Below are 12,327 nucleotides of genomic sequence, written 5' to 3'. Positions count from 1 at the left end.
AAATTTCTGCTGTTTCTAAGCTGAAATTTATAGGTTCACAGTACTTTTTGTTGTTGTTTGTTTTTTGAGATGAAGTCTCCTCTGTCTCCCAGGCTGGAGTGCAGTGGCATTATCATAGCTCACTGCAACTTCCGCCTCCCGGGTTCAAGCGATTCTCCTGCCTCAGCCTCCCAAGTAGCTGGAATTACAGGCACATGCCACCATGCCCGGCTAATTTTTTATATTTTTGGTAGAGATGGGGTTTCACTATGTTGGCCAGGCTGGCCTCGAACTCCTGACCTTAAGTGATCTGCCCGCCTTGGCATCCCAAAGTGCTGGGATTAACAGGCGTCAGCTACCACTCCTGGCCTAGTATTTTAACAGGCTGAACACACTAAGTCAGACTGACACATAGGTTATCTCGTTGGAAACTGCTGCAGATCCAGTAAAGGTTTCAGAGGGGACAAGGGACTTACAGACTGAACCAGGACTCTTTGGGTGTGAAAAGACAAACCCCAATTCAAATGAGCTCAGGCGGGAGAGAAGGAAATTTGTTGTAATGTAACCAGAGATGACAGAAATGGACTAGATCCAGGGACTAGTTAACATCAAGACATTCCCACTCTACATTTCTTTCCCCACATTTTTGTCCCCAGTGTGGTGTCTGTTTACTCTTCACACACCCCTCCCCCCACCCCACATGATGGTGGGAAGGAGGAGATGACCCTGGAAGTCACAGGTTTTTAGCGTTTTAATTGCTTTCTATTCAGTGCACCTCTAACAAAAAAGAATGTTCCCTCCCAACAGCCCCAGGGAAGCCTCTGAGTGACCTGGTGAGGTTCTTAAGCCTCAACTGACAATTTTCACAGCACATAGCTCTAAATGAAATTATTTGTTTGCATAGGAAATTATTTTCTACCTGCTCCCAACAGAATGTCATCCCTGCGAGGTCCTGACTGGTCAATCTCATTCCCCACTGGCTATTCCTGAGGCCTTGCAACATTTCTGCACCTAGGATGCCCCGGGCAGAGGAAGGAGTGGACAAAACCAAATCAGAGGCAGAGTAGCCCCCACGTGGCTCCCTTTCTTCAGGCTGTGTCATCTCTACCCTGGTTTGTTGGAGCATCAGAGGTCACAAGCTATAGGCAAAGTTGAAAAATAAAAAGAAGTATCCAGAAAAGTGAGCCTTCATTCCTGGTCTCACCCTCCTAGCCATGGGAGACTCTGAGTAAGGCGGTCCACTCCTCTGAGCTGAAATTCCCTTCGCTCTTTAGGGAAGATCATTCCCCCTGCCCTGTTCACCTCACAGGCTTGCTAAGGAGGATCTAAGTTGTCTTGAAACATGGGAGGCAGGTTGAGCAAGCTATTCCTAATTATCTCCCGATATTCTCCTTCAGGAACTCATCCAAACTCACCTAATCAGAATTACTGTATATGCAGAATGGACATTGAAGGCTCAGAGAGGGAGAGGGTGAGAAGGGGGCTAAGGGATGAAAAATCACCTATTGGGTACATACAATGTGTATTATCTGGGCGATGGGTACACTAAAGCCCAAACTTCACCATTATACAATTCATCCACGTAACCAAAAGCCACTTGTACCTCTAAAGCTGTTGAAATTAAAAAAAAAAAAAATTACTATATATGCTCAAGTCTTCTCAATATCTGTCCTTATGCATGGTCCTGTACGTTCTCTGCTTTTAATGTCTTTAAACCCTCCTGTCTACTTATCTGGAATGACCCATAACATAGCCCATTTCAAGTCTGTATCCTTGACAAAGCACTTCCCCATTTCCCTAAACCTGAAATAATCTTACTTTCCGTTAAATTGTCATAACATTTTATCTGTGTATCTAGAAACACTGAAATCTGCAGCTACCTCATTATTTCACAAGAAGCTCAAGGAGGGCAGCTAAATTAGCTAAGCAGCCCTGTGGTTGTCCCTGTTCTTTCTATGTATACTAGAATTGCTTAGACTTCGTTACTGGAGGGCAAGCTCACTGCAGGCATTGGCCACCAATTTACTATATTCGAGCCTGAATCTTCTATATTTTTGCTGGTCAGAGCCAAGGTTGAGGTTTGGGAGGCAACGGAGATTCCAAGGCTTGATTGCTGTGTAATTAACCCATCTGAGTCCTTAGGATAGAAAGGTTGTGATAACAATAGAATGGAACTTGACCAGTGTGATCTGATTCCAGAGAGGGAAAACTCTCTGTGTAGGAAGTTTAAAGAGCTGCCACAGGGCTCACTTTTAGTTCTCTGAAGAACTTTTTTTCTCCCTTGTTATCATTCTTATCACTCATCCTTCAAGCTTGCCGTATTCTTTTTAAAAACTACTTCTGGTCAGGCGTGGTGGTTCATGCCTGTAATCCCAGCACTTTGGGAGGCCTAGGCGGGTGGATCACCTGAGGTCAGGAGTTCGAGACCAGTCTGGCCAACATAGCGAAACCCTGTCTCTACTAAAAATACAAAAATTAGCTGGGCGTGGTGGCGCATGCTTGTAATCCCAGCTACCTGGGAGGCTGAGGCAGGAGAATCGCTTGAACCCGGGAGGCGGAGGTTGCAGTGAGCCGAGATTGTGCCACTGCATTCCAGCCTGGTGACAGAGCAAAACAATGTCTCAGAAAAAAAACAAACAAAGCAAAAACCACTTCCCTGAAACCCCCTTACCATACAAAAATTATTAAATTGGTTCACCTTTTCCCCATGCAAAATGAAACACCTTAGCTATACTTTAACCTATAGACACAAAAGATATTTTAAAAATCATTAACTTTCTTTTCTGTGTTTCAGAAGTTTGATTCAGTAGAAGACATCATCGAACACTACAAGAATTTTCCCATTATACTAATTGATGGGAAAGATAAAACTGGGGTCCACAAGAAACAGTGTCACCTCACTCATCCACTCCCTCTCACCAGACACCTCTCGCCTCTGTAGCCTGGTCTTTGTGTTATCTTTGGTTTACTGGATTCAATGCTTCCATCGTTTTCATTGATTTCAAAAGCTTATTTTCTGCCTTCAAGGGACGACTTTTTTGACTTCGTAGAAAAGAAAACCACTCTATAACAGAGAGTGGAAAATCAATCATGGTTTTGAAAGTTCAAACCACAGAGAAAATATTTATAATATGCAAAAAATAAAAACATTCTAGTAACTGGCCACTGGAAAATAAATAAAAATAAAAACTAGGGTTTTAAAAGTATCTTCCATACAACAACAAAAAATACTATAAACATAGCCATTATGCTCATGATACAGGTGAGCAGCAAAGGGCACCAGAAGCTATTGCTTAAATGTTTGCAGCCAGTGCAGGATAAGACTATGGGAAATTCCCAAATCTGTGCTCTTTACAGGACACTGTGCTGCCTTTATGTCAGTTGTTGGGCCTTACGCATCTACCATGTGTGGATGATTTCTTACACTAAAGATGCTGGGCTGGGCACAGTGGCTCACGCCTGTAATCCCAGCACTTTGGGAGGCCGAGGCGGACGGATCACGAGGTCAGGAGATCAAGACCATCCTGGCTAACATGGTGAAACCCCATCTCTACTAAAAATACAAAAAATTAGCCGGGTGTGGTGGTGGGTGCCTGTAGTCCCAGCTACGCGAGAGGCTGAGGCAGGAGAATGGTGTGAACCCAGGAGGTGGAGCCTGCAGTGAGCCGAGATCACACCACTGCACTTCAATCCAGCCTGGGGACAGAGCGACACTCTGTCTCAAAAAAAAAAAAAAAAAAGGTGTTGGGTTGGTGAATATTAGCTCTCTTTTATTGTAATCCTAGAAATCCAAGTATAGGGAAGAAATGTGGTATGGAAAACCAGCAATTGTGAATGTCACCTTGAAGACAGAAACTGAAAATCCTCTGACTAGGGTGTGAAACGGCCATGGGACCAGCCTCCAGCATCATCTGCTTCGAGTAGCTTTAAGTCAAGTGGAATTAACACAGTCATAGTACAGAGCTCAGATTATATCCTACACTAGCCTTCAGGCAAGCATATGTCTGAGGGAAACTAAAAATTGTATTAACAATTCCAATTATGGACTTCCATTCAAAGAGAAAAACTGTTCTCAAATTAGTGCTAATTCTTGCAGTAACATTGCACAGGCCATGATATTATTCCCTATAAAGGTTAAGAGGATTTAATTTTATTATTGTTTTACAATAAAGATGAGGAAACAGAGGCTCGAAGAAGCTATTGATCTTACTCAATATGAGAAGACAGCCCAGATTGTAATCCGCTTTGCCTGGCTCCATGCAAGCTCATCTTCCCAAGTACATTCTCTGCCCTGTGACATTTTACAGTGAAGTTGAAAAGCTAATTTAAAAAAAAAGAGAGAGAAAGATAGAAACAATTTGAAAATACAGATTTACCACCTTAAAATAAATAAGCTCTTCTAGTGGGAATAAGCTTTTTTAAAAAGATACTGTCGAAAATAACAGTATACCATGATGCCAAATGGTACCAAAGCTTACACAGGAAATTCATAGAGTATTTATGTAATTGTAGCACTGTTGCAGAAAGAAAACCAAAAATAATTAAAAGGCAATAGAAGCAAATTAAAACAATAAAAACAATGTGCAGGATTCTCTCTTTTGTAAGACAGGAGACAATGAGCTCTCTGGGAAAAGCTCTTAGCATCTACTCACCTTCGAAATACCCGCTCAGGTGTTCTCCTTTCACAAGGTCAATGTGAAGTGATGCCTATAAGTTAACATCAGGAGCATTTAATGAAGAAGCTATTTGTAAAGCTGGAACTTTTGAGACCCAACTGAGCTTATCGTAGAGTATGCCTGCAGAGGATTACATAGAACCAAGAGACAAGAGTGTTTAAATTGGAGCTTGGATACGAAAGAAATCACTGGTCCGGTCAGAGCTAAAAGCTGTATGGTTGCTGGTCATTCTCTACTGGAATTCAACAAGCCGGGGACCATATGGAAACAAGGACTTTACAGAAGGGCTCCAGGCTCATATTAAGAAAGAATCTGACCCTCACCCTAAAAAGCTATTGGGGGATTACTGATAGCTCCAACTCACTGATTCATCGAGGCCATGCCGTTCAATGCTATGTTCTCAAGAAATGTCTATGAGTCCTTTCAACCATTGCTGTTGATAAAATAGGTGAATGTCAGGTGGGGGTTAGCATTTGATAAGGTGTATGTTTGAAATAATGTTTTATCGCCTCTTGTTCGCAAATACATGATGTAATTCCAAGAAGAAAAAAGAAGTAGAAATTCAGCATCCTTAAGATGACAGCAAGAATGAGGGGAAAAGGAAGAAAAAAAAAGAAATTAAGCATCTTGCAATAAAAAGCTCAAAATATTTTTATGTATTTGAACATTATTTCTGTAAAAAATATAAAATGAAAAATACTGACATGGGCTGCTTCGGGTGATTGGGGTTTGAGGGACTGCGTTAGTCGGGTTTTCTAGAACTCAGACACCAAGACAAAGTTAGAAGTGCAAACACTGATTGGAGGTTAATGTTTGAGAAAGATAAAAGGGAGAAGAAACAGAAGTATGGATATGGGGTGGGCTTTCAGGATCCCTCCTGTGAGAGGGAAGAGGGGAGGTGTGGGGAGTGAGGAGAAAAAGCACGAGATTCAGATATAGCTCCGGGAGAGTCTTGGCCAGCTAATAGTGAGGCCCAAAGCAAAGTTTGCCCAGAGAGGAGAGAGTGTCATGCTGGGCAGTAATGTCCGGGTCTTAGTGCCTCACCCTGTTAAGTCATTGTCTGGGGCTATCCTGGGAAAAAGAAAAAAAAAAAAAAAAAAGACCTGCAAATGCTGTGGCCAATCCAGAAGGCGCAGCTGGACGCTGCTGTCCACTAACTTGCTGGCCAGCAAGTTATTTCGACGGAGACTCAAGTGACCCACCTCTGGCCTGCTACAGCAACATCCTGAATTCAGTTTTCAGTGTTGATCGTAGTAAGGACAATCACATTTACATTTTGCTTGTAATGGATGATTAAATAATAAGGGTATATAAATTCGATTGTATTTGTTTCTTACAACCCTTCTGTAAAGAAGAGAGGGCAGCTATTTCTAATGCATTTTATAATTGAGGAAATTGTACCTCATTGGCCAAAATCTCACAGTGACATAGTTGTGACTGGAACCAAGGTCAACATATGCAATTATCCTATTCATTGTCTACCTGCTTTATTAGATCTGTAATTGAATATTCAATGATTTGGATTTGGCATGCCCAAATTCCAGTGTTTTAATCCCTTTCAACCATTACCTCATGTTTAGTTTAAAAGTATCACTTGATATCTGGTTTCAATAGAGTAATAGAATTTTAGCTTTATCCAATTACAGCATTTATGCTTTCCAGATATTTTTTGGACTAAATAATTCTTATTCTGGATAAGTGTGCATAGCCCTCATCATTAGTCATGTATTGTGTTAGCACCTTTGTGTACTGCATGTGTGTTCATTACTAAGCACTATTGTAGATGTTAAAAATAGAGCAGTGAATGAATAAGAGAGATAGATGACAAATAAATAGACAAACAAATAAGAAAATCTAAGTCAGTTTCCCATTACTCGACTGGATTTCTACTTTAACAGTTATTTCTGAGTACTTGTGGGGTGATGCCAACACTAAATGTTTTGATGAAGCTCCTTTGAGATGGCTTTGAAAAGTCCTGAGTCAGAAAATTTAAAATTTTCCCAAACTTATTTATGTGGGGTGTGCATGTGTGTGCCTGTGCATGTGTGTATGTGTGTGTGTGTGTTTAAGTAACTGCATCATGGCTGTAATCATTTAAGTCTCCTGTTCTAATTGCTATGGAGGAATCAAATGAACCCCATTGTCGAATGTAGCCAATTATGTATGTGTGTACACAAATACAAATTTTTATGAGATAGCCTATATTGTATAATATTAGCATTATATTTGTATATCTTTTTTTATTCTGAGCAATATTTGTTCTAGCTAAGCACATTTACATTCATAATTTACAGCCTTACTAATTTAAATAAAAGTAAATATGTAATTGAATGTTATAATTGTTTCTGAGTATTGAAGAAAGAAATTCCAAACATAGTTTAATTTTGTTTCATTGCCCTATTACCCCTAAAGCCCTTTTGAAATTATATTTAGGGCAAATTTAGGATAAAATTACTAGAACAATTATTGACATATGAGCATTATGCTAGACTTTGGAGATAAAGATGAAAAAGACAGAATCCCTGTGATTGTGAGCTTAGAGCCTGGCTGGCAAGATACACATGTAATAACCATCTTAATATGTGTAAGTTAATATCTCTTTGTGGTTTTGATTTGCTTTTTCCCAATGATTAGTGAAATTGAGCACCTTTTCATATGCCTGTTGGCCATTATCAAAAAACAAAATATAACAAGTGTTGGCAAGAATGTGGACCAATGGAAACCCTATACATTGTTGGTGGGAATGCCAAATGGTGCAGCCACTATGGAAAACAGTACTGAGTTTCCTTAAAAAATTAAAAATGGAACTATTATATTCAGCAATCCCACTTCTGGGTATGTATCCAAAATAAATGAAATCAGTATCTTGAAAAGATGTCTGCACACCCATGTTCATTGCAGCATTATTCACAATTATTCCAAGATATGGAAATAACCTAAATGTCCATCAAAAATGAATAAATGGGCCAGGGATGGTGGCTCACGTCTGTAATCCTAGCACTTTGGGAGGCCGAGGCGGGCAGATCACTTGAGGTCAGGAGTTCGAAACCAGCCTGGCCAACATGGTGAAACCCCGTCTCTACTAAAAATACAAAAAAATAAAAATTAGCTGGGCATGGTGGTGGGTGCTTATAATCCCAGCTGCTTGGGAGGACAAGGCAGGAGAATCACTTGAGCCCGGGAGGTGGAGGTTGCAGTGAACTGAGATCATGCCACTGTACTCCAGCCTGGGCGACAGAGCAAGACTCTGTCTCAAAAAAACAAAAAAAAATGAATGAATCAACGAATGAAGAAGATGTGTTCTATATATACAACGGAGTATTATTCAGCCTCAATAAAGAAGGAAATCTTGGCATATGCGACAAGGTGGATGAATCTGGAGGACATCAGCTAAGTGACATAGCTAGGCACAGAATGACAAATACTGCATTACTCCACTTATATGAGGCATCTGAAATAAACTCATAAGGACAGAGAATAGAATAGTTGTTGCCAAGAGCTGTGAGGAGAGAGAAATGGAGAGTTGTTCAATGGGTATAAAGTTTCAGTTACACTAGGTGAATTAGTACTAGAGATCTGCTGTATAGCATTGTGCCTATGGCACAAAATGTATTACCTACTTAAATTTTTTTTAAGAATGTAGGTTTCATGTTAATCTTGTTAAGTGTTCTTACCACAAAAAGGGAGATGGGGCAGCAGGAAGTGTTTGGAGGTGATAGATATGTTTACTGCCTTGAGTGTGATGATGGTGTTATGAATGTATGTGCATCTCCAAACTCATTAAATTATATACATTAAATATGTCCAGTTTTTTTAATATATCAATTATACCTCAATGAAGCTGTTTTATTTTTATTTTATTTATTTATTTATTTATTTATTTATTTATTTATTGTGAGACTGAGTCTTGCTCTGTCACCCAGGCTAGAGTGCAGTGGCGCGATCTCGGCTCACTGCAAGCTCCACGTCCCGGATTCACACCATTCTCCTCCCTCAGCCTCCCGAGTAGCTGGCACTACAGGTGCCTTCTACCACGCCCCGCTAATTTTTTTGTATTTTTAGTAGAGATGGGGTTTCACCATGTTAGCCAGGATGGTCTTGATCTCCTGACCTTGTGATCCACCCACCTCAGCCTCCCAAAGTGCTGGGATTACAGGCGTGAGCCACCACTCCCAGCCGCTGTGTGTTTTTTTTTTTTTTTAAGAAAAAAATATGATAATACATGTTGACAAGATCATGTAATGCAAAATAATAGATTTGGTAATTCTTTCCCTTGTACCACACCACTGCACTGGTAGGCAGAAATGTGTGTGGGAGGATGTAGTTGGGGAAAGTTTCCCAGAGAAGATGTTCAGGCAGAGACTTGAAGGGTGCATCCAGAACGCAAGCTTTAGAATGAGCTTGTCCAACCCTCAGCCCATGGGCCACATGCAGCCCAGGATGGCTTTGAGTGTGGCTCAATACAAATTTGTAAACTTTCTTAAAACATTATGGGATTTTTTTTTGCAATTTTTTTATATTATTATTTTTTTGTGTGTGTGTGAGGCAGAGTTTTGCTCTTTTTGCCCAGGCCGGAGTGCAATGGCATGATCTTGGCTCACTGCAACCTCCGCCTCCTGGGTTCAAGTGATTCTCCTGCCTCAGCCTCCCAAGGAGCTGGAATTACAGGCGCTTGCCACCATGCCTGGCTAATTTTTTGTATTTTTAGTAGAGATGGGGTTTCACCATGTTGGCCAGGATGGTCTCGATCTTTTGACCTCGTGATCCACCCGCCTCGGCCTCCCAAAGTACTGGGATTACATGCATGAGCCACCGCGCCCTGCCATTTTTTTTAAAGCTCATCAGCTATCATTAGTATTAGTGTATTTTATGTGTGGCCTAATGCGATTCTTCCAATGTGGCCCAGGTAAGCCAAAAGATTGAACACTCTGCTTCAGGAGTACAGGCACGCTGCCCATTATTGGGTACTCCTGTTTTAGGGGCACTATTGTAGGCCATGGGGAATAAAGCAGTGACTACCTGTTTGAAGGGGTAAGTGAATACAATAGAAGCAGCATCTGTAGAGAAAGGACAGATAATTTATTAAGTGGTTCTGGTTAAATTGGCTCACCATATAGAAAAAATACAATTATGTCTCTACCTCAAATCATATAGAAATATATTTTACATGAATCAAATACTTAAGAGAAAAAAGCAACCATTAAATTGAGTCTTACATCTTTGTCTAATAATTTTTAAGACTTTGAGATAGGGAAAGAGTTCTTAAGACAAAAACATAAATCATCAAGGGAAGGATTGATAGATTCATTACACCAAAATTTAAAATGTTTACACAAGTTAGACAAAGTCAAAAGGCAATTAAACAGCCTAATATGTATAAGCAAAGGCTGTAAACAAGTAATTCATACACACGCACAAAGCTGGAATGTCTTAACTTACCCACTCCTGTAAGTTAAGAAAATTAATAACAATTAAGTACAATTAAGAAAATTAATAGGCCAGTGAATCACGCCTGTAATCCCAGCACTTTGGGAGGCCGAGGCAGGTGGAACATGAGTTCAGGAGATCAAGACCAGCCTGGCCAACATGGTGAAACCCCGTCTCTACTAAAAATACAAAAATTAGCCGGGCATGGTGGCGCGCACCTGTAGTCCCAGTTACTTGGGAGGCTGAGGCAGGAGAATTGCTTGAACTCTGGAGGTGAAGGCTGCAGTGAACCGAGATCATGCCACTCCAGCCTGGGCGACAGAGTGAGACTCCATTAAAAAAAAAAAAAAAGAAAAGAAAACAAAAGAAAAGAAAATTAATAAACAGCTAGCTAAAATAATCAAAAACTTAAGTAGAAGGACACATTACTAACAAAAAATAGACAAAACAACAGATACTACAGACATTGAAGGGATATTAAAGAACTATCAGAAGTACTTTTATTCCAGTGGAGTTGAAATAGATAACTTTACAGATGAAAATCAATACAAGAAGAAACAGAAAATCTGAATGGCCCTTCATTGTTAAAAGAAATGAGAAGCTTTCCCATGAAAAAGTCTCTAGACCAAAATGAGTCCTACCAAACATTTTTAAAAACTAATATCGAGTCAGGTGAGAAGCAAGGAGAGCTGGTGTGGAAGCTTCTTCTCCCAGAGGGGCCTCAAGAGAGAAGAGTTAGCTGTGGCATCCCTGATTAGAAAGGATCACCCAGTCCTCTAAGTTAAAACATCCAGCTTTGCTATTGTGTGTCTATTACAGCTGGTTGGTGACAGAATTAACAGGGGATTCCAATAGCCACTGTCATGGAGCTAATGACATGGAGCCTAATGGAGCAGAGTGGGAGCTGGGGTCTGGCTTCCCTGGTCCCTAACCCCTCAGCACTAGACAACGGACCCACACAGAGGGAGATTTCAGCCTGAGTGAGGAAAGAGAGGCCTGAAGAGTGAGCAACCCCCATGAGAATGGCAAATGGGCTTCCTGGCTACCTATTTGTGAGGGTTAATTCTGAGTGTCAACTTGATTGGATTGAAGGATACAAAGTATTGATCCTGGGTGTGTCTCTAAGGGTATGGACAAAGGAGATTAACATTTGAGTCAGTGGGCTGGGGAAGACAGGCCCGAACTTAATTTGGGTGGGCACCATCTAATCAGCTGCCAGTGTGGCTAGAATATAAACAGGCAGAAAAATATGAAAAGAGAGACTGACCTAGCCTCCCAGCCTACATCTTTCTCCCGTGCTGGGTGCTTCCTGCCCTCAAACATTGGACTCCAAGTTCTTCAGTTTTGGTACTCGGACTGGCTCCCCTTGCTCCTCAGCCTGTAGACAGCCTATTGTAGGACCTTGTGATCATGTGAGTTAATACTGAATAAAATCCCCTTTATATATATATGTGTGTGTGTGTATGTGTATATATATACGTATATATATACACACATACACACACACACACACACACATTTATTCCATTAGTTCTGTCCTTCTAGAGAACTGGGACTAATACAGATTTTGGTACCAGCAGTCCATTAGATGAAAGTAAAACGAGCAAACGAACCCTAGAACATTCCTTAGTGCTTATTGGGAGGCCTGGCAAAGGATCATTACCCAGAAGACTCCCCCAGCATTTCCAGGCTTCATGAGGATCTGACAGCTACTTCTACAATAGCAGCCAGAGATACGTTAATTAAAATAGCAACTACATAGCACTTTCACCCGTCACACTGGGTGAAATTAAACATTCAGATAATGTCAAAAGCTGATGAGGATGTACAAAATAAAATTTTCATCTACTAGTTGGAACATCAATCAGTATAGCATTTTGGAAAGCAATTTAGCAGTATTTAGTAAAATACAAAATGTATGCACCCACTGTAATAAGACTTCCAATTAAAACATAGCTAAATAAGAGGCCAAACACCGTGGCTCACACCTGTAATCCCAGCACTTTGGGAGGCCAAGGCAGGCAGATCACTTGAGGTTAGGAGTTCAAGACCAGCCTGACCAATATGGTGAAATCCTATCTCTACTAAAAATACAAGAATTAGCTGCACCTCCTGGGTTCAAGCAATTCTCGTGCCTCAGCCTCCTGAGTAGCCGGGACTACTGGCATGAACCATCACACCTAGCTAAGTTTAAGGGTAAATAGTGACTCCAATTTCCAAGCCTTTCCAAGTTTTCATAATGGGA

At 40.8% G+C, this 12,327-nt stretch overlaps 1 protein-coding gene and 1 long non-coding RNA gene across 8 annotated transcripts in view; one reads left to right on the top strand and one right to left on the bottom strand.

The window, feature by feature from the left end:
* The window catches only part of CLNK (cytokine dependent hematopoietic cell linker), a 195,326-nt gene extending 192,189 nt beyond the window's left edge, over window positions 1-3,137 (top strand). For all 4 annotated transcript variants that reach the window (XM_063619396.1, XM_063619397.1, XM_063619395.1 and 1 more), the window contains one exon: window positions 2,774-3,137. In XM_063619396.1, coding sequence (XP_063475466.1) covers window positions 2,774-2,920 — 147 coding nt within the window. In that variant the 3' untranslated portion in view covers window positions 2,921-3,137. The remainder of the gene's footprint in view (window positions 1-2,773) is intronic.
* The window catches only part of LOC129464411 (uncharacterized), a 62,901-nt gene that overhangs the window by 3,544 nt on the left and 47,030 nt on the right, over window positions 1-12,327 (bottom strand). For 3 of the 4 annotated variants that reach the window (XR_010116147.1, XR_008651584.2, XR_010116149.1), the window contains exons 2-3: window positions 4,632-4,775; window positions 4,190-4,299 (exon numbers count right to left, since the gene is read on the bottom strand). This is a non-coding gene — a long non-coding RNA (uncharacterized lncRNA). Of the gene's footprint in view, window positions 1-4,189; window positions 4,300-4,631; window positions 4,776-9,674; window positions 9,713-12,327 lie in introns of all 4 variants that reach the window. The other variant, XR_010116148.1, reaches the window with a different exon arrangement.

This window comes from Symphalangus syndactylus, chromosome 16 (assembly GCF_028878055.3).
Source record: "Symphalangus syndactylus isolate Jambi chromosome 16, NHGRI_mSymSyn1-v2.1_pri, whole genome shotgun sequence".
Lineage (NCBI taxonomy): Eukaryota > Metazoa > Chordata > Mammalia > Primates > Hylobatidae > Symphalangus > Symphalangus syndactylus.
This window is presented reverse-complemented; position numbering and strand designations above follow the sequence as displayed.